Below are 23327 nucleotides of genomic sequence, written 5' to 3' on the forward strand. Positions count from 1 at the left end.
GAAAAGACAAGAACAATACCACTGAAAAAGGGTACAAGACAAGGATGCCCCCTGTCCCCTCTTCTATTCAATATCGTTCTGGAGGTTCTGGCTAACAACATAAGACAGCGGAAGGACATCAAAGGGATCCAGTTGGGAGAGGAGGAGGTGAAACTATCGTTATTTGCAGATGACATGATCCTATACATTGAAGACCCCCAAAACTCCACAGTTGGAATACTTACAGCAATAGAGGAATACGGAAGGGTAGCAGGATACAAGATCAATAAACAGAAGTCGGTAGGGTTTCTATACACATCGGACAGGGCCATGGAAGAGGCGATTAAGAGGGAAGTACCCTTCACAGTAGCCAAGAACAAACTGAAATACCTAGGAATATACTTAACAAAAAATACTAAAGACCTATATAAGCATAATTATAAAACCCTATTACAGGAAACCAAAAGTGACCTTCACAAATGGATGAAGCTCCCCTGCTCATGGTTAGGTAGGCTGAACATAGTAAAGATGACAGTTCTTCCTAAAGCACTCTACAAGTTCAATGCTATACCAATCCAACTACCATCGACCTTCTTCAAAGAATTGGAAAAACTGACCACCAACTTCATATGGAGAGGGAAGAAACCCAGAATTAGCAGAGAACTCCTCAAGAAGAAGGACACAATTGGAGGACTCGCCCTGCCTGATTTTAATGCCTACTACACAGCTACAGTGGTCAAAACAGCATGGTACTGGCACAATGATAGACACTCAGACCAGTGGAAAAGAATAGAAAGCCCAGGAGTAAAATCATCAGCATATAGACAACTGATCTTCGACAAGGGTCCCAAAAACGTCAAGTGGGAAGCAGATGCCCTCTTTAATAAGTGGTGCTGGAAACAATGGATATCCACATGTAGAAAGTTGAAACAAGACGTCTACCTCACCCCATGCACAAGAATACACTCAAGGTGGATCACAGATCTAGAAGTCAAACCCCAAACCATCAGGACCATTAAGGAAGGAATCGGGACTAATCTCAGAGCACTGGCCCAGGGAGCACATAGGCTCACTGCAACAGGGAAGGGGACACACACAGGTGATCTGGAAATCGACAAATGGGATCTAATAAGAATAAAACACCTGTGCACCTCGAAAGACTTTGCCAAGAGGGTGACAAGGCAACCCACAGACTGGGAGAAGATTTTTAGTAATGACACGTCAGACAAAGGGCTCATTACTAAAATCTACAACACCATCATGACCTGCAAAAAGAGGAAAACAGTTAACCCCCTAAGGAAGTGGGCAAAAGAAATGAGAAGAACTTTCACTAGAGAGGAGATCAATATGGCCAATAAATATATGAGAAAGTGCTCGAAGTCCCTTGCCATAAGAGAAATGCAAATCAAAACAACCATGAGATACCACCTAACACCCCTGAGGCTAGCCCAGATCAGTAAATCAGAGAGCAACAAGTGTTGGAGGGGCTGTGGTGAAATAGGAACCCTCCTCCACTGCTGGTGGTCGTGCAGATTTGTACAGACACTGTGGAAAGCAATCTGGCGATACCTAAAGAAAATGGAAATCGATCTACCTTACGACCCAGCCATCCCTCTACTGGGCATATACCCGGTTGAAGCAGCAAATAAAACACGACCAGTCATATGCGCTCCAATGTTTATTGCGGCACAATTCACAATAGCAAAGACTTGGAAACAGCCTAAGTTTCCATCGATAGACGAGTGGATTAGCAAACTTTGGCACATACACACAATGGAGTATTATGCAGCACTGAAAAGCACCGATGAGCACATGAAACATGTTATTTCATGGGAAGAGCGGGAAGGAATTATGCTAAGCGAGGTAAGCCAGTCCCAAAGGGACAGGTACAACATGAGTCCCCTGAGGTAAGTACAATCAGCATGACAGAAATGGGGCATTAATCCACCCAAGGGGAGGGTATTGTTTATATCTCCACAGGGAAAGTGGGACCAGACTTCAACCCAGTGTCGCAAGGTGTGAATGCATTATCCCGGCTTGGAGGACGGAACCGGTGGAGAGGTCTGGGAGGCAGGCCCCAGCACCATAAATTAAGTGGATTCCTGCCCCTCCCCCGAAAAGAACTTGTTCCAAAGGACGACATTGACCCTGCAGCTATGGGAGATGGACATATTTGATCAGAGCACACGGGAGCAGATGAAGGGGCAGGAGGAGAGAGTGGAGCACAGCCTGGCCCACCAGGCCGTGAGGATGATGTTCCCGAGTAGAGCAGCCAGTCCACAGAGAGAACAACATGGCTGGCCCTACTATGAGACATGATGCCCCTCAGTGACTAAGGGCGATACAGGGGACAGAACCGGAGACACAGTGTGGGAATTGCACCTGACCTGATCCCACCACACCGAGGCAATGCACTGGGGGAGTGCAGCGGAACAGCAAGGGAATGGAGTGGCAAGGTCCCCAGGGAATGCTGAAAGTGGACTTTGGGGCCAGGGCGTGGTGCCCCAACAGACTGGACTGGAAAACGCTCCTAAGGGCCAGCAAAGATCCCTGAACTAACTACAAGCTTTTCTCTTGCGAACTGTTTTGTTCTGTTCTTTTTCAGTGGTTTGTTTTGGTTGTTTTGTTGTCTGGTTATATACTGTTGCTTTGTGTTCCTCTGCCTAGTTTTCGTGCATGTTAGTGACTCCACAGGTCTGTCTGAATAGGACAGGCTGGATGAACTATCTGGAGGAAAAACAACGGGACCGACAGTTCCAGGGGGACTTGGGGTGGGGGGTAGGGGGGGTAAGGAAGTGGTGTTAACAAACCCAGGGACAAGTGAAAAACATGGGACCCCAAAGGGTAGAGAAGGGGGAGTGGCAGGCCTGGTGGGAAATGATCAAGGGTAAGGTTGCTTAGAGAAGAGGTATACTCTAGCCCAGGTGGCAATGAAGCATGGTAGTAGGGCAGGAGGAAGGTCAAGGGAGATGGAGGAAAGAGCTAGAAGTCAAAGGGCATTCATGGAGGTCTAGACAACGACATGTACATGCAAATATATATAGGAGGTTGGGGAAATAGATCTTTGTGTCTATATTTATAGGTCAAGTATTAAGGTGGCAGAAGGACCTTGGGCCTCTACTCAAACACTCCCTCTATGCATGAATACCTTCTTTTATTAAATTGGAACTCTTTGATGCTCACTCTCCCGACACAACAGCTGGAGCCAACATGGGTGAACAAGTAAATGTGGTGAAGAAAGCTGATGGTGCCCGGCTATCAAAAGAGATAGTGACTGGGGTCTTAAAGGCTTGAAGATAAACAAGCGGCCATCTAGCTCAGAAGCAACAAAGTCCACATGGAAGAACACACCAGCCTGTGCGATCGAGTGGTCCCAAAGGGATCAGTTACCAGGCATCAAAGAACAAAAAATCATATCATTGACTGCACACCTCCATGATAGGATCGCTGAAGACAAATGGGTGCATAAGCGAATGTGGTGAAGAAAGCTGATGGTGCCCGGCTATCAAAAGAGATAGTGTCTGGGGTCTTAAAGGCTTGAAGGTGAACAAGCGGCCATCTCGCTCAGAAACAAATAAGCCCACATGGAAGAAGCACACCGGCCAGTGCGATCACGAGGTGCCCAAGGGACCAGATATAAGGCTTCATGCAAAAAAAAAAAAAAAAGATATAAGTGTGTGTATTTATGTGTATTTATGTGTATATGTATGTGTATATATATATATTATATTAAATGAAGGGGGAAGTGCAGAGTGGAGACCCAAGGCCCAAGTGTCAGCCAATGGAGATCCCCTCACAGAGGGGCTTAGGAGAGGAGATGGGTTAATTAGGGTGTGAGGTAGTATCGATGAAGAACACAGCTTTCCCCCAGATCCTGGATGCTTCCTCCCCCCAACTACCATGATCCGAATTCTACCTTGCAGGGTTGGATAGGACAGAGGCTGTACACTGGTACATAGGAGGGTTGGAGATACAGGGAATCCAGGGTGGATGATACCTCCAGGACCAAGGGCGTGAGGGACGATGCTGGGAGAGTGGAGGGTGAGTGGGTTGGAAAGGGGGAACTGATTACAAGGAGCCACATGTGACCTCTTCCCTGGGAGAGGGACACCAGAGAAGGGGGGAAGGGAGACCCCGAATAGGGCAAGATATGACAAAATAACGAGGTATAAATTACCAAGGGCATATGAGGGAGGGGGGAAAAGGGAGGGAGGGGGGGAAAAAAGGAGGACCTGATGCAAGGGGCTTAGGTGAAGAGCAAATGCCTTGAGAGTGATTGGGAAAGGGAGTGTATGGGTGTGCTTTGTACAATTGATGTATGTATATGTATGGATTGTGGTAAGAGTTGTTGGAGTCCCTAATAAAATGTAAAAGAAGAAAAAAAAATGTAAAAAAAAAAAAAAAAAAAAAAAGAAGAGAAAACAAGAGAAAATGATTAGGGCAAAGAATGTACAGATGTGCTTTATACAATTGATGTATGTATATGCATGGACTGGGATGAGAGTTGTATGAGCCCCTAATAAATTGTTTAAAAAAAAAAAAAAAGAAGAAAGGCCTCATGATCTACTTCCAAAATCAGCCATTGAAAAATAAAACACAGGGAATCCAGGACAGATGACCCCTTCAGGACCAGTGGTGAGAGTGGCCATACCTGGAGGGTGGAGGGAAGGTGGGGTAGAAAAGGGGAACCGATTACAAGGATTTACATATAACCTCCTCCCTGAGGGGTGGACAACAGAAAAGTGGGTGATGGGAGACGTGGACAGTGTAAGATATGACAAAATAATAATAATTTATGAATTGTGAAGGGTTCACGAGGGAGGGCGAAGTGGAGAGGAGGGGGAAAATGAGGATCTGATATTAAGGGCTCAAGCAGAAAGCAAATATTTTGAGAATGGTGATGGTACAAATGTACAAACGTGCTTGACACAATGGATGGATGTATGGATTGTGATAAGCATTGTGCGAGCCCCAATCAAATGATTCATTTTTTTAAAGAAAAATGTTACGGAGCACACTTCTAGTCTAACACATACGAGGTTGCCTGGAGTCATAACTGACGAGTTGGTAAATCGTTTTTAGTATCCTCTTCCTGCAACAACGACTGATTCAAGTACCTCCAGCGCTCTTTGCTTTTAAATAGCAAAAGAATGCACTACGTCCATCGCAGCGTGGCATGCCACACAGGCTGGTCGGAGAACGGGAAGGCTGGATGCAGTATTGGTACTTCTACTAGAGGACGACGGGGCTTTTTAACCTGCGAAGGGTTGCAGCCTCAGAAGTAACACAGGGCCAGGTCTACCTTGTCCTGTGGGGTCGGAATGCGCCCCACAGCGGGGAGCTCTGAGAGACTTGGGAAGCAATGATAAGAAAACACCCAAAGGAACCAGCCCCGCGCGTTCCATCGCTCCAGGATCTGGGGCAAACCCCGGGCTTCCGACGGCAGCGGGAGCGCACACGGGCGCGCCATCCCACCCAGACGTGCCCCCACCTCAGCGCACGCAGTGACCGACCCCAGCGGCCGGCACCCGCACGCGCACGCGCACGCCGTACCCACCGCCCACCCACGTGCACGAGCAAAGCCGGCCCACCGCGCCAGGGCGCGCACGTACGCGCCCGCGGACGCGCGCACACTCGCCGGCGAGCTGGCGGGGCGGGGTGCGGGCGGGAGCGGCCGCTAGAGGGCGCGGCGAGTGGCGCGGCGAGTGGCGCGGCGGGCGCGGCCGGTGCCCGGAGGCGGGCCGCGCGCACTCCCAGGGACTCGCCGCGCGGGGCGGCGGCGGTGAGGGTGCCGCTCAGCGCCCCAGTGCCCGCGGGCGGAACGCGGCCCGCGGCGAGCCATGGACCCCAAGGTGGGCGGCGGCGGCGGTGAGGAAGATGAGTGCGTGGACTCGGGCGCCGAGACCGGAGGGTGAGACACGGTGCGCCGCTGACAGGGGTACTCTCGGCGCCGCTGGGGGGCCGGGGCGGGGTTTGGGGGGCCGGGGGGCCGGGGCTGGGGACTTCCCTGGTTTGCCTGGGCCCTCGGGAAAGCGAGGGGCTGGGTCCGGCTGCTGCCTAGAAGCGGGGCTGTCCATGGTGGCGAGTCCAGCCGCGGGAGGAGCAAAGTGGACAGACCCCTGGTCCGCTGGACTCCCCCTTCCCGTGCGCGCGCTCACGCCCCCCCACCAGCACCCCCCTCTTTTTCACCCCCTGTCAGTAAATGAGATGATGGCGAGTACCAAGCCAATACAGTGTCTTTGGATCAGAGTCCAGGCACAGCACCTGACCCTCTGGAGGCTCCCGAGCAACCTCACCTGCCTGCCCAAGCCTCCGAGAGGAAGCTTCCACTACCACTCTTAGCCTCCAGGTAGTACTTGGGGCCCTTAGAGCATGGACCATTCAATAGACTCTCCCCGTTACCCAGACTTGTGATCCTGAATGGTTCATGCAGAACCCAGTTACAATCCCGTGCAGGAACCCATTCCAATCTTGTACTTACTCCCTTGTCTTCCCCCCACACCTTAGGTATGTGGCATTTATCAACTGTAATTCAAGCGCCTCGGCGTTCTCTTATCCTTCCAGTTTCTAGTTAGCTGGACCATGGAGAGAAGAAACAAAGCTCGTTTTTAATCAGCTCGTTTTTAATTGGGTTAAATAAAGCGCCAACTGGTCCATTCATTTTCAATTTGCAGAGCTCACCTACACCAGACACCCCCATGCCCACCCCGAGGGCTGTGCCTGGGAAAAGCAGAGAGGAAGCGCTGACCCAGGGCATGACTTCACTGGGGCTCCTGGTGGTCAGAACACAGGGGCTAAGGAGACTGGGTCATGCTGACACCAGAGCTTCTTTGTGTCTGTCACTGCTTTGTGTGGCTAAACAGGGCCGAATTGTTTAAATAATTTCTTTGCGTTAGTTGTTAACTGCATCCCACTATTTATTAACTATTATTGGCTGTGGGTGTTGTTATCCCCACTCTTACCCCTTCACCCCTACCCTGACTCATGGCAACCACATACATGTGCTACGGAGCAGAATTACTTCACGGGGTTGTCTTGACTATAATCCTTCTGGAAGCAGGTCTCCAGATCTTCCCGCCACAGATTCCCCGGTAGGTCCAAACCATCAACCTTTAGGCTGGCAACCAAGAGTCCCATTTGTACCAGCCAGGATCCTTTATTGCCTCGGTGCCAACCTTATGCTAAAGATAGAGGTAAATTGGCATGTATTTATATAAAATAGTTTAATATTTGCTTTAATCTTATATTTCCCATACGACCCCCTGAGTTGTTACCAAAAGAAGTATTAATAGTTGTCTTTTTTTCCTGAACACTCCCAGCTTGACCCCATTCCATTTTCTTATAACTACTCTGGAGAGGGACACCATGCTTGGTAAAGCAGAGGGGCAGTGTAAAGAGAAAGGCCCTCACAAGATGGATTGGCACAGTGGCTCCAACAATGGCTGAAACAGAAGAACAATTGTGAGGAAGGCACAGGACTAGGGGGTGTCTCATTCAGTTGTACGTAGGGGTCCTGTGAGCCAAAACTGACTCCATGGCACCTACTGCCTGTTGAGATTAGGTAGAAAGTATATCGAAAGTCCTCACTGCGTGTTTACCACCATGGTACTTTTCAGAATGCAAATCTGATCATGTCTCTCCTCCTTGGAAACTGTGAACGGGTCTGCCATTCATAAAGTGTGAAGAGCTTCACATGATCTACAAGCCTGGATATTTATGGGGTCCCACTCTCTCTGGCATCGCTTTTCAACAGGTATCTCTTGTGTACTCTGCACCCAGCTGGTCAGACAGGTTTTTACTGTGTGCGCCTTTGTCAGGCTGCCCTCTTTGTCAGATATGCCCTTCTCCACCCGACATGTCTGCCCACCAAGTGAAACTTGACTCTTCTCTCGAGACTCAGCTCAAGTGAAGCATCCTCTGTGGCAGAGCTCCATCTTTCGAGATCCATTAAATTTTGCTTGAAACTGAAGACAAAGGGATGTGCTCTGTAAATTTTTATGAGAAGAATTTTTGAAAAAAATCATAAGCTCAAAGGGGTTTGTGACCCTTCCAAAAGGTTAAAAGAAAACATGAAGCCAGTTACTGCCAAGTGGACTTCAACTTGTGATGCTCCCATGTGTGTCAGAATAAAATGTGCTCCCTGGGGTTTTAATGCCGGGTTTTTTTTTTAACTCCAGAAAGTGGATGGTCAGATTTGGTTAGCCGCCAAGACATTAACCATTAGCAGCATGGAAAAGACTCATCAAAATGTTAAGGATGTATTGTCTTGAGTCTTCTTTTCTCTGCCTCCTTCCCCAGGTAAAACTAACTGCCTCCTCTTTCCACTCTGTCGGCGCACCTGCAGTCCTCACTATAGGTATGGTGAGCTTGGAGACTGGATTCATTTCCCCTCCTTGTATCCCTGAGGCCTAACCCAGTACCTAGGGTAGCGGTGCTCTAAACATCTTATTTTGAATTTAGAGAGAACATAATTAAAGCATTAATACCCTCCCTCCACGTTGTCATTTCTAAAAATATCCGAGAAATGGGGTCATGATAGTGGGGGTGAGGAAGCATTAAAGATCTAGAGTAAAGTATGTTTCATCAGTGCTGTACTGTACCCTGACTGGCTCGTGCCTCCCTGTAACCATTCTGTAAGGGGATGTCCAATTGCCTACACATGGGCTTTGGGTATCCACTCCCCCATATTCACAATGATATGATTTTTTGTTTTGGGTCTTTGATGCCCGATACCTGATCCTATCAATACCTCATGATCACACAGGCTAGTGTGCTTCTTCCATGTGGGATTTGTTGCTTCTCAGCTAGATAGTCACTTATTTATCGTCAAGCTTTTAAGACCCCAGATGCTATATCTTTTGATAGCCAGGCACTGTCAGCTTCCTTCACCATATTTGCTTATGCGCCCACTTTGTCTTCAGCGATCATGTGGGGAAGGGACGCATCATGGAATGACAGACAGGTTAATAGAACAAAGTGTTCTTACATTGAGGGAGTGCTTGAGTCGAGGCCCAATGTCCATCTGCTATCTTAATACTAAGCCTATAAATATATAGATCTATTTACATATATACATGCCTGTATTTAGACCTCTATAAATGTCCTTTGATTCCTAGTTCTTTCCTCTACTTCCTTTTACTTCCCTGTTGGCCCCACTATCATGGTCAGCATTCATTTGGGTATCAGTAATTTCTCTCCGTTACCTTGTCCTTGATCAAATCCTAACAGGCCTACTACACCCTCCTCACCATTTATTTTAGGTCACTTGTTGTTCCCTTGTCCCTTGGTTTGTTAACACCACTTCCTTTCCCCCACCTCCCCCTCTCCCATATCACCCTGGAACCATTGGTCCCGTTGTTTTCTGATTAAACCAGAGCATGTACACGGGTACAGATAACAGCTGGAAACACAGGGATTCCAGGAATGATAAACCCCCCAGGACCAATATTGAGAGTAACCATACCAGAAGGGTAAGGGGAAGGTGAGGGGAGAAAGAGGGATCTTATCACAATGATCTACATATAGCCCCCTCCCAGGGGGATGAACAACAGAAAAGTGGGTGAAGGGTGATATCAGTCAGTGTAAGACATGAAAAAGAAAATGTATACATTATCAAGGGTTCATGAGGGGGGGAAGAAGGAAGGGGGAAAGAAGCTGCTATCAAGGGCTCAAATAGAAAATATTGAAAATGATGATGGCAACAAATGTACAAATGTGCTTGACGCAATGGATGTATGTATGGATTGTGATAAGAGTTGTACAAGCTCCAATAAATGATTTTATATATATATATATATGAAAAATCCACAGCAGTTAGTTTAAAGAGGGGAGACATCAGACAGTGTAAGATATGATAAAATAATAATAATTTATAAAATATTAAGGGCTCATGAGGGAGGGGGAGCAGGAAGGGAGGGGAACAATGAGGAGCTCAAGTAGAAAGCAAATATTTTGAGAATGATGATGGCAACAAATGTACAAATGTGCTTGATGCAATAGATGGATATATGTATTGTGATAAGAGTTGTAAGAGCCCCCAATAAAATGATTTTTTAATTAGGAGACTTTATATATTAGGAGACCCCAAATCACACAGTTAAACCCAATAGCTGTCCTACAGGAGAACAGTGTGGCAGTCTGCTTCTGTAAAGGTTACAGCCTTGGAAATCCTCGGTATAGGGTACTGAGTCAGAAGAGCCTTGATGGCAGGCAGTAGGTTTATATATGAAAGGTTTTACAAAAAAAAAAACAACACTGTCCCTATCTATAACAATACCAAATGTTGAAAAGCACCCCTCCCCTGCAATTCAGTAAATATTAAGAACCTTCTGTACACAGGATATGGTTCTAAGTATTGGCAATAGAGCAGGATACGAATCAGGTGCCACAACTTCCTTGACAAAACTTTATTTTAAATGGGAAGACAGATGTCAGAAAGCTATTTATGAAACTAATTATTTTGGTAGAGTTGTAGGAAGGTTTATTCAGGGACAGTGAGCTAGTTTATTATGCCAACCTGGCTGATAGACACACATGGAGTTAATTGAAGGGCAGAGGGATAAATGGTTCAGTGAGCCTCGTCTTTCTAGTTCACAGGTCTCTTGCTTTATGATGGTCAGACCAGGGTGCAGCTGCCTCAATCAGTTCCCTGCTTTAGCTAGCAAGGCTCACTTCCTGCAAGACATCTCTGAGGAGAAGCCACATGGACCTACCCCGATGCAGCCCTGGGTGCTGCATCACCTGTGTGGAGACCCCTGCCAGCGCTGAGATGCTTACACGTTCACTGATTTTGCTTTTCTCCTGCAGTCAGCATCATTGTGTCTGTTTTGTGAGATGGAGGAGGACTTTGTGGATTGGTGTTGGACATATGGGTTAATGGGTTAATGTTGGACTTGTGGGCTTGGGCAGCACTGGGTTGGGATGTTTTCTTGATGCACACTTAACCTTTATATGAAACTCTCTCTTATACACGAGTTTCAGTGAATTTGTTTCTTTATAGTCCCCAGACTAACACAGACAGTATAGTGTGTTGTTTGTAAAACTAGGATCTTACTAGTGGGAGGAGTGATTTCAGGAAAGGCTTCCCTCTGGAGGAAGTGGATAGATGTTGAAGCGTTCTGTAAAGGAAATAGCTTGTGCCATGCCCAAGGTGGGAAGGAAGAGGTTGGTAGGAAGAACTGAAAGGAGTGATTTTTAGCTAGTGGCCCTGGTGGCATCATCGTGGGTTACACATTGGGGTACTAACCACAAGGTCAGCAGCTTGAAGGTCACCAGCAGTCCAGGGGAGAAATATGAGGATTTCTACTCCCGTAAGGACTTACAGTCGCAGAAACCTGCAGGCGTAAAGCTACCCTGTCCTGAAGGGTCACTACGAGTCAGAATTGAATTTGATGGCAGTGCGTTTTGGTTTGGCTTCAAGTATGAAAGATTTTCCAACTTCAAGTGCAGCAGGAAGCCTTTTAAGAAGTTCCTTTAGACTCCTGTAGTGCATGTATTGTATTGCATTGTATATAGAGAGGCCGAAGTGCAAGAAAGGAGATTAGTGGTTGTGCTTTTGCAGGAGTTGAGACCAGAGTTGATGGTGTGGTGGACAAGGATAGTATCCGCAGAGAGTGAAAGGCAGGTGGTTTGTAAGATAGTTAAGAGGGAGTTAAGCACTCAGAACTGGACATTGCAAGTGAGGGAAAGCAGGATGTCAAGGTTGACTCTAGGTCAACTGTACCGACTTGGTACATAGTGCTAAACAAGGAAGTACATCGTGCATAGTGCCAAACAAGAAGAATGCTGAAGGAACGGAAGTTGGAGCATAGTGAGTTTCCTAGTCAACATGTTGCCTTTGCGGGATTGGGAAACCTTCAAGTAGAGATGATGAGTTAGCAGAGCAGAGCTCTTTCTGCATGATGAAGTTGCATTTGGGAACTATCAAGTTAAAAATGGCAATGGGAGTCCTAGGAGTAGATTATATTAAAGAAAGGCAATAGTAAACAATGATCTAGCACTTACAGTGCTAGCAGCTTTATATTTTTCATTAACTCATTTGATCTTTCAATAACTCTTTGAAGTAGGTGCTACTGAAGACCAACCTTGAGAGACAACAGCATTAGGTAAAAGAGCATGACTTGATCAAGGAATCTGAAAATGTTTAGGCATAGAAGAAAAAAGGGAAGGATGTGGGTGGGTTTTATGTTTGTTTGGCCTGAGGTCTGAGGAGAGTATTTAACACTGTTATTTGGGGCAATGCAATGCTATAAAGTCACTGTGAGTCCTAATGAACTCAGTGGCTTGGGTTTGGTTTGGTTTGGTTTGGTTTGCTGGTACCAGAGAAGCCAAGGGAAGTGCGTTTGTTTAGAAAGGCAGGGAGGTAACTGCGCTACTGAGAAACTAACATGGAGAACTAAATGATGTCTCTTTTTAAATACATAATGAACATAGTGAAGTAGCATTTGAAGGTGGAATGTCGCCTCCTGAGGGAGTAAGAGGTGAGGGGAAAGAAATAGCTGAAGACCCTTGTCCACAAACTGAGGGGAGAAGGTGGTCTCTGGAGGGGAAAGTAGGGGAAGGACTTTTTTTTTTTTTTTAGAAATAGATACTAATAGGGCAAGATATGCTGATAGAAAGAATTCTGTGAAAAGGTGAAAGGATAAAGATGCAGGCAGGAAAAGGATTGCCTGAGAGGGTAGCTTTCTGAGTAGGTGGGGCATCTGGAACGGGTGTCTTTGGCTAGGAAAAGGGACGTTCCCTTTTACAACCAGAAGGAGAGAAGGGGATCTGGAGTCAATTTAGGGTAAGCTAGCTAGCTGCCCAAAGTCTACTGGTACTCTTAGACTGCTAGCCAGCAAGGTTGGCGGTTCAACCCCCCCAGCTGCTCTACTGGAGAAAGATGAGGCTGTCTGCCCCTGTGAAGATTTCCAATCTCAGAAGCCCTGTATAAAGTCACTTTAAGTTAGAATCAATTTGATGGCAGTGGTTATTTACTTATTAGTTTGGCCCAAGGTCAAAGGAGAATGGTGATTGAACGCAGGTGTTTTAGGGCAACACCTCTTGATTGCAGCTTCCATGAGCACAGATTGTGGATCCAAGCAAGACGAAAGAAATCCTTGACAACTTCAACCTTTTCTCTTTTTAATCATGATGTTACCGATTGCCCACTTGTGAGGAACTTGATCTTCTTAACACTGAGCTGTAATTGATACTGAAGACTGCCACCCTTCATCTTCATCTTCATCCGCAAGTGCTTCAAGTCCTCCTCACTTTCAACAAGTAAGGTTGTGGCATCTACATATCACAGGCTGTTAACAGGTCTTCCTCCAATCTTGATGCTACATTCTTCGTGTAATCCAGCTTCTCTGACACTGGCTTCCACAATGTTCTACCTCCATTCATTAGGCCTTCCGTGTCTCACAATGCTCCACAGCTATGCATAGAATTTTCAGCAGCCACTTCCTTCAAAATGGGCAGCTGAGTTCTTCCTTGTCTGTTCTTTGTCTCAAGCTCCACCGAACCCTGTTCATTTTGGGTGGCTTTGCTAACATTTGAAGTACCAGTGACCTAACTTCCAGAATTGTAGCTACACACAAGCCACGACAGTACAACAAATTGACAGACAAGTTGTGGGTGATCAGTAGAAATATATGTACATGTAGATACATTGAGAGATTTAAATGGAAAAATTATAATCCAATGCAAACCCAAGGTTAACAAAAATTCAGAAGAAATGTTAGACAAAAAGAAAGATCTTAAAAGAAAGATGCTTAAAAATTTCAGATGCAACGTACTTAAATTATCAGCTTTTCTGTCATTGTTTTTCAGATATACCATTGAGAAATAGAGTGATTTATTCTCAATCTTATCTCAACTTTACTTCTTCTGACTAAATGTACTTAATCTGATCATTTACATTTTCTTGAACTGACCATCATTATAAACTATTCATGATACAGGGCTTGAGGTTCACTTAACTCCTTTAAAAGACTAGGACACTATTGCTATTTAGTAGAGCATATTATCACTCATGTAGCATTTTGTGGTGTTTTCCTCTAATAGTTTAGAATTTACCAAATTCTTTCATATGGGTTCACCACACCAAAATGCTATGTTTTACTACTTGAAATATGACATATACATTTTACATCAAAGGAGGCATGCGCTAATTTGAAAAAGCATAAAGTGGAAAAGGTAAATATTTTTTATTATTATTAAATACTTTTATTGGGAGCTCTTACATCCCTTATCACAATCTCCATACATTCATCCAGTGTGTCAAGCACATTTGCCCGTATGCTGCCATCATCATTTTCAAAGTATTTTCTTTCTACTTGAGCCCTTGATATCAGCTCCTCATTTTTTCCCTGCTCCCTCCCCTGCCTGCTCTCCCTCCTGAACCCTTGATAAGTATAGATTATTATTTTCATATCTTTCATCATCCTCTGTCACCCTTCACCCACTTTTCCCTTGTTGATGCCCCGGGGAGAGGGTTATATGTTGATCCTTGTGATCGATTCCCCTAATTCTCTCCCCACCTTCCCCTTGTCCTCCTGGTATTTCTATTATCATTTTTGGCCCTGAGGGGTTTATCTATCCTGGATTCCCTGTGTTTCAACCTCTTATCTGTAGCAGTGTGCATGTTCTGGTCTAATCTGATTTGTAAGGTAGAATTAAGGTCATGATAGGGGGGAAAGGAAGCATTAAAGAACTAGAGAAAAGTTGGGTGTTTTGTCGGTGCTATATGGCACCCTGACTGGCTCATCTCTTCCTTGTGACCATTCTGTAAGGGGATGTCCAATTGTCTACAGATGGGCTTGGGGTCTCCACTACACACACACACACACACACACACACACACACACACACACACACACACACACCCTTCACATTGGATATGATTTTGTTCTGGGGCTTAGATGCCTTATACTTGATCCCTTCAACAAATACCTCATAATCACACAGGCTAGTGTGCTTCTTCCATGTGGGCTTTGTTGCTTCTGAGCTAGAAGGCCGCTTGTTTATCTTCAAGCCTTTAAAACCTCAAACACTAGATCTTTTGATAGCCGGGCACCATCATCTTTCTTCATCACATTTGCTTATGCACCCATTTTGTCTTCAGGGACTGTGTCAGGAAGGTGAGCATCACAGAATGCCGATTATAAGAACAAGGTGTTCTTGTGTTGAGGGAGTACTTGAGTCAAGGCCCAATGTCCATCTGCATCCTTAATTCTTAGCATACAGATATAAGTACATAGATCTATTCCCCTCTCACTATATATAAATATATTTACATATGTACATGCCTGTATTTAGACCTCTATAAATGTCCTTTGCCTCCTGGTTCTTTCCTCTATTTCCAAAAAAGGTAAATCTTAGTTAAGCATATAGTTAAGTGGATAGACTTAAAAGAACAAGTTAGCAATCAAAATAATTTAAATGATTAGGTGTACATGATTATCATAAGACATAAATATCTACTATAGCAATCAGATAAAGCAATATAAGTAACATTTGTGATGTTTGAACAATCTCCTTAGATGTCCTAATGGCCGCATTGGTGGAAGTCTTAGATGGCCTCCAGGCCAAATTATCCAGACACCATGTTGATTCTACAGCAATAAAAAAGACATGGGTAAAAGAAAAAATCCCGGAACATTTGGGGTTGAGAACAAAGCAAGCATAGCACACAGGCTAACTACAAAATAAGAAGTAGGCTTAGGTTACATGACTGCCCGTTAAGTTTTGACTTGTCAATAATGAGCTGAGGAATGCTGGAGCCTTTGTCCCTTTCTTTCCAATTTTTTTTTTTTGAGACCATGTGGTTTGGTTAATACAATCTACCCTTTACCTGGAAGCCAGACTATTTAAAGGTGGAATTAGATTTTCAAAGTGATCAAAAAGAATTCCTCCCCTCCCCCAATGACAAGAAACCCAATTCCTTGTAAATACTATTTAGTATTAATACTCTTTCCCCCAAACTTAAATTAATTAAACTTTCAGTCTGAAGAGTAAAGTTTTGGTTATATCAAATAATTTTATCATTAATGAGCTCTTCAAACTTTGTTGTTATATATCTCTTATAATAACCTTTAAAATTAGTAAAATGAACAAAATAAAAAATGATAGTATTACTTAATGGACTTGACTGTAGATTTAGCTTTTCTTAAAAAATGTATGTAACATAATGACAACAAACATTGGTTAACATTTAGTAAATTATTTGGGAGATCTTGATCTTAATGTTGATATATGTATATATATATATATATATATATATATAAAACTTCATTTGTTCCTTATATTAAAACAATTTGATAAGCACGCATATGTTATAAAATCAAAGTTGAGCTCTTAAGGGAAAAATATCTATATATGCTTTGTTTAATTATAATCCAGAAGTAAAACATATTTTCCCAACTTAATTTTCTAGAAGGTTTTGTCATATCAATAAAAAATAGTATACTTTTTAGAAGGACTGCCCTATTAAAAACATATAAAGCCATTTGCTAACAGGAATAAAGAACCCGGAAACTATTTCTAAAGTCAGAAAAGATTTCCAAAAGGGGTCTTATTTAATCTGTGGAGGAGACATGTAGCATTTTGGTGGCCGCCATCTAAGAGGAGGAAGCAAGCCCATGTTTTGCAGAAATTAAACAGACTCTACTCACAGCCAGCTTTTCCCAAACCCAAGGTCAACTGAATCCCTTTTAAAACACTCAAATTCAATGTTCTCTTCAACACTTGAGGCTCACAGCTTTCACATTATAGGACAAAAGAATTCAGCTCAAGGAAAAGCAACTTGATTTGAAGGTCAAGACAGAAAAGTTTGAAAATCCCTCTTCCGCGAGGTCTGCGTGTGGTGGGTCAGTAGGTCATGACTGCTTAAGGAATGAGGGCTTCTTCAGATGTGAGTCTTGGAGCCAGCCTGGCCCATCTTTGTGCGTTAGAATCTAGTGTGCCCTCAAGGGTGAGGGCATGGGCCATCAGTGACCAACTATTTCATGACCCCTGGGCGCCCCTTTCCTGTCTACTCTTCAGACTGTGTGTAGGTGGACTCAGAAAGAATTCCTTCCAATGAATGAGTCACCCAATACAGCCCTTGCATGGCTAAGTCAGTCATTTAGCCTCCCCAGCAATGAGAGAGGGCATGCTCTTTGGCTTCGGCCTGGAGAGGAGAAAACCTCCTAGACTCATAAAACAGAACTAACCCTAAAAGTCTACAAGAGGATGAAGAAAAGGGGCACGCCCTAAAAAAGCCAACTCATGGGGATACCATCTAGAGGTCTCTGAGATGAAATCTTTATAGGAGCAGGCAGAATCATCTTTCTCCCATGAAGTGGCTGGTGGGTCCATCCTCCATCCTTGCAGTTAGCAGTCTGTTAGCTCAGAGCACCTTGGAATGTATTTTAAAAGCTATAGAAAGATTCATACCTTGATTCGGTATATTACCCAATCATGATGATTTTTCTAAGAAAAAAACACACAAAACATCTCATCACAGTATTCTTTATAAATGTGAAGTCAACCAAAGGGGTGAACATATTAGAGCACATACTGCACTTAAAGTTATACTATTAACTATCACAGGACGATGAGAATGGGAAGGACTCTATAGCAGTGTTGTGATGGTATTAAGTAAATCGTCCCACATTTTATCTATGCCTCAGTGGCAACTATGCACAAAGTAGGTATATACGTAGAGTCTCTGAGTTAGACTTGAGTAACTTGAAGGTATGGGGCTTGGATTTATTTATTTTTAATTTTGCATAAACAGAAGCTATAGAAATGTGAGCATTTTAAGAGGCTGTTCTTTTACTGTCAGATTAACTGTGTGGCCAGTGGCCAGCAATGGAAGGTGGGTGATGGTTCAGGCTACAGAACTGGGCAGAGAACCATCTGTCAGAGAAAAGAGTTTGTGTTTTACACCAGAGAACTTGAACTTCTTCCAGAAGGCAGTGGGGAGCAGAGAATGAGGGGATCAAGTTTGTGTCATGTGAAAATAACTGTAGGGAAGGGAATGAGTCAGAGACGAGAGGACCTCAGAGTAGATTGGGTTTGGGCAGAGCTACTGGTCACTAGGGGTGGGAATGGCCCACAGAGGGGCGCTAGTGGTGCTAGCTTATGTTCTGAAATATAACCAATATTCTCCTAAGATTCTTGAAATATGCTTCAAACGTAAATTTTCTTCTACATCTATTATCCATCCGTATGCAGACACTTAAAATGTAGATGTAGACATATGTGAATTCCATCTGTTTCAGGAATATTTGGAAAAGCCTAGCTAAAATGTTGGCAAGTTTTTCTTAATAAAATAATCATATGAGATAGTCTTACATATTTCTTTTGAATAGTCATGGAATTTCTTTAAAATCTCGCCATTTTTAAATGATCATATTCTCATGGAATTATCTTGCCATTGCACCTACTATAATGGACTTTTGTTGAACATTCACTGCATTTATATAGTTTCTTAGAATTTCCATAAAGTGTCCTGGCAGGTTCCAGAAAGAATTTATATTTTGTTTTGTCTTGGTGTTTTTTGTTTTGTTTTCATAAAGAATTCAATTCAGCAATGCTAGGATTACAAACCCTGAGTTTCAAGCGGTGACTGACCTTTGGCCTTCCAGTGTCACACGTCCTTTCCTCTCTCAAATCCATCTACTTGCTAACTGCTTTCTTTTATCCACACTGTATATTTACCCTTCCCAGTGGCTTCCTCATAAATAGTATCACATCAGTTTCCTAATCAATAAAATGAAAAATGAGAGGGGGGAGATTAGTTATACATGAATGTATTTTGCAACGTATAGAAAGATTTACCATACTAGTTGTTGTTCTTGCCGATTTTAAAATTCCGTGACCACAGCAGTATTTCATCTGAAAGGGAAAGCCACATGCTGGTGCGCGTCCTTCTGTTCTGTCATCAACCGATTGGCTCATCTCTGTGTGTGAAAGATGTAGGTCTTTTTAACAAGTTAGAATTTTTATGATGAAATAAATAGGTTGTATATATTTACTGTGGCAAGAAGCAAAATGCAGTTCATTAGTTGGATGCTTGGAGAAGGGCAACATGTGACCAAGGAAATAAAAGAAGTGCTTAACTTTACAAGGAAACATAATTAACCTGTTTGTTTGCATAACTATCATGTTGGCAGAATAAATCTCCGTACCTGGGAGAGCAGTTTCCTATTGAGAATGACCTCCAGACACAGTGGGAAGAAAAGCAATGGCTTCATTACTGACTGTAACACCAGACAGGGGATCTTAAACAGCCACACAAGGAAGGGAGCACCTTAGTAGAGTAGCTCACCCTTGGCCCAAGCCCTTGTTCTCACCGAGGTGAATCTGGGCTCTTCTCAGCCCAGAATTAGAATGATTGATCTCACCCTGCCTCTTGGTGGTAGTTTCTGTCATGTTGATGCAAAACAGAGACCTCCATGTTTCCAGAGTAGACCTCCTCGGTGCTGCTTTCCAGGCCGTGCGTGACCTCTCAGAAGCAGATGTCAAGACCTTTCTTCCTAAGTGCCTCTAGATGGGTTTGAACCACCCACCTTTGGGTTAGAGTTTAATGCTTAGCCATCTGTCCCACTCAGGGCCTCCTTCTTGCCCCTAGCCCCGCCATTTTGCTTTTCCTCTCGCAGTCTGCATCCTGTTCTCATAACATAGCAGATTCTTCTGAATGGAACTGAATCAATCATCAAGCCCCTTTGTGTCCCTGGACTGTCTGTTGGCCTTTTCATAGTTCAGGTTCTCTAGCTCCCCTGTCTGGTTAACTCAGCATGAAACGTTTCCTCGGTGTATGCTGGTAGCATTTATTGAGGAGTTTCCATTTGACGGACCTTAATCCTTTAGAGCAGTAGTTCTCAACCTTCCTAATGCTCTGACCCTTTCATGCAGTTCCTCATGTTGTGGTGACCCCCGAACCATAAACTTTTTTTTGTTGCTACTTCATAACTATAATTTTGCTACTGTTGTGAATCATAATGTAAATATCTGATATGTGGGATGTATTTCCATTGTTGTAGTAAATTGAACATAATTAATGCATAGTGATTAATCACAAAACAATTATGTCATTATATATTGTGAAATGTTTATTTCTAATTATAAATAAGTGAAATTTTGCTTGAAGCATGGTGTAGCATGGGTAACAGGCTTCACGCCGGGTACTCGTATGTGGGCGTATCTGCATGTGGGCAGACCCGCCTAGAGACGGATGGAGGAGCCATGTCTTGGTTCTTAAGACCATCAGAAATATGTGTTTTGTGATGGTCTTGGCGACCCACAGGGTGAGATCCGCTGCTCTATAGGATCACTAGGAGTCAGAATCGATAAGATGGCAGGGGTGTGGTTTTCAAAATTTCATCTTCCAAGTTATCACATAACCTAAAATGAACCATTTTGAAGTATAAGATTCAGTGACATTTAGGATTTTGCAATGATGTGCAGCTATCACCTTTATCTAGATCAGATGGGGAACCTTTTCTCTGCCAAAGGCCATTTGGACATTGATACTGTCACTGGGTGACATGGCCATCGTGGTCAAACCTGTCATTGATTCACCCCTACTGTAATAGCTGCAGCGGCTCCTCTTTGGTGAGCCTTCGATATTAACTGCTATTAATGATTTTGTTGACCTCATATGGCCCTCAGGCTGGACATGACCTACCCTTGATCTAGATCCAAAACATTTTCATCACCCCCAAAGAAGACCTCATCCCGTACCCATTAAGTAGTCACTCCCCATTTCCCCTTCTCCTTAAACCCCTGGTGATCACTAATCTGCTTTTTATATAAACGAAATCCCATAATATATGACCTTTTGAGTCTGGCTTCTTTCACATAGCCTAATATTATCAAGGCTCACTCACATTTGATCAGGCATCAGTATTTCATTCCTCTTTGTGGCTGAATAGCATTTCATTACATAGATGCATCATATTTTGTTAATCCTTTCATCTGTTGATGGGCAGGCTTTCTGGTCTAAACCTTTGGCTCTGATGGATAGAACTACGATAGCATTTGTGTACAAGTATTTTTTGAGTGCCCCCTTTTAATTCTTGGGAGCATCTACTGAATAATAGAGTTGTTTGGTCAAATGATAACTCGATGTTTAAGTTTTGCTTTATAAGGTTTGCTTTTAAAACTTTGATTGCTCCCAGTAAAATTTTGCTTTTGAATTTGGGCATCAGTTCACTTTTCATAAATGAACCTCAGCAGTGGAATAAGTAATGTGTGACTTTTCTTCATCACTTAAATACTGATTGTTTAGAATTCTAACTGGAATAAATGTTTGATAAAGGAAAGTCATGTACAACTGCTGAAGCCAAAGTGGGTGAACAAGTAAATGTGGTGAAGAAAGCTGATGGTGCCCGGCTATCAAAAGAGATAGTGACTGGGGTCTTAAAAGCTTGAAGATAAACAAGCGGCCATCTAGCTCAGAAGCACCAAAGCCCACATGGAAGAACACACCAGCCTGTGTGATCTTGTGGTTCTGAAGGGATCAGTTATCAGGCATCAAAGAAAAAAAATCATATCATTGGCTGCACACCTCCATGATAGGATCGCCGAAGACAAACGGGTGCATAAGCAAATGTGGCAAAGAAAGCTGATGGTGTCCGGCTATCAAAAGAGATAGTGTCTGGGGTCTTAAAGGCTTGAAGGTGAACAAATGACCATCTAGCTCAGAAGCAATAAAGCCCACATGGAAGAAGCACACCAGTCTGTGCGATCACGAGGTGCCAAGGGGACTGGGGATAAGCATCATGCAAAAAAAGAATGTGTGTGTGTGTGTGTGTGTGTGTGTGTGTGTGTATATACATATATATGAAGGGGGAAGTGCACCATGGAGACCCAAGGCCCAAGTGTCGGCCACTGGAGATCCACTCATAGAGGGGTTTAGGAGAGGAGATGGGTCAGTCAGGGTGCGATGTAGTACCAATGAAGAACACAGCTTTCCCCCAGATCCTGGATGCTTCCTCCCCCCAACTACCATGATCCGAATTCTACCTTGCAGGACTGGATAGGGCAGAGGTTGTACACTGGTGCATATGGGAGCTGGAGGCACAGGGAATCCAGGGTGGACGATACCTTCAGGACCAGGGGTGTGAGGGGCGATGCTGGGAGAGTGGAGGGTGAGTGGGTTGGAAAGGGGGAACTGATTACAAGGATCCACATGTGACCTCCTCCTTGGGAGATGGACGGCAGAGAAGGGGAGGAAGGAAGACTCTGGATAGGGCAAGATATGACAAAATAACAATCTATAAATTATCAAGGGCTCATGAGGGAGGGGGGAATGGGGAGGGAGGGGGGAAAAAAGAGGACCTGATGCAAAGGGCTTAAGTGGAGAGCAAATACTTTGAAAATGATTAGGGCAAAGAATGTATGGATGTGCTTTATACAATTGATGTATGTATATGTATGGATTGTGATAAGAGTTGTATGAGCCCCTAATAAAATGTAAAAAAAAAAAAGAGAGGAAAAAAACAAATGAAAACCATTCCAATTTGCACCATCAAGTTTTATAAAAGGAATGGGGCACTAAGGCAATGACCCTTTCTACTTTCTCTATAGTAAGTTCATTTCTCATTGAGGTGTACTTTTCTTCACATTTGGTAACGGGCAGCTAGAGCTGTCAACACAGATGTTTATACATGTCATAACGATCCTAAAATAGCACTTGCACCCAGCCCCCAGATTCCACAAAGCGGATGCCTTAATGGAACCCATCTTCTCTTATTGCAAGTCTCCATCTTAATAAACCGCAGCAAAGAAAGAAAAAAAAAGGAAAGTCATGTGTAACTTCACAAATACTGTGCTAATACTGAGGTTTTGTGTTTCAGGTCTGACTACAGCCACATGTCCTCTGCCAGCAGTAAGTACCTCTTACATGTCCTTCTTCATTGTCTAAAGAGTTCTCCGAGGGGTCAGTGCCTTTAATGCCCTTGCTTGTCACGTGTTTTAATAGTAAGGAAGAAGCCCCAAAGGCGTCCTTTCCAAGGGAACAGGAGAAAAATTCTTAGAGGTTTTTCTTGGAAAAGCCTTGTGTTAGACAGGGTTCTCTAGAGAAACCTACCCAGAATGCTAATAATTTTATATATATTTATACAGGTAGATAGATGTATAACTTAAGAAATAAACAGTTAATTAAATTATAAAGCAGAACAAATGACAGTGCAACTCACTCCCGTGAGACAGTTGTGAGACACTGGCAGGTCTTCAAGTCTTGAGGGCCACTGGGTTGTCCTCTGTAGAGCAATTCAGGGTATTGGGGAACAGGCAGCAAACAGCAAGGCAGGTCACCAACAGTCAGCCAGATGACAGGGTCCGACAGTCCCCAGCTCCAGTGGTGTGGCAAAGCAGGT

The 23327-nt window shown here is 43.9% G+C and overlaps 1 protein-coding gene across 1 annotated transcript in view; it reads left to right on the forward strand.

Moving 5' to 3' along the window:
* The first annotated feature begins 5689 nt into the window (after window positions 1-5689).
* The window catches only part of FAM124A (family with sequence similarity 124 member A), a 79629-nt gene continuing 61991 nt past the window's right edge, over window positions 5690-23327 (forward strand). The window contains exons 1-2 of the mRNA XM_075563487.1: window positions 5690-5890; window positions 22806-22837. Coding sequence (XP_075419602.1) covers window positions 5820-5890; window positions 22806-22837 — 103 coding nt within the window. The 5' untranslated portion in view covers window positions 5690-5819. The remainder of the gene's footprint in view (window positions 5891-22805; window positions 22838-23327) is intronic.

The sequence above is a fragment of the Tenrec ecaudatus genome, chromosome 11, assembly GCF_050624435.1.
Source record: "Tenrec ecaudatus isolate mTenEca1 chromosome 11, mTenEca1.hap1, whole genome shotgun sequence".
NCBI lineage: Eukaryota > Metazoa > Chordata > Mammalia > Afrosoricida > Tenrecidae > Tenrec > Tenrec ecaudatus.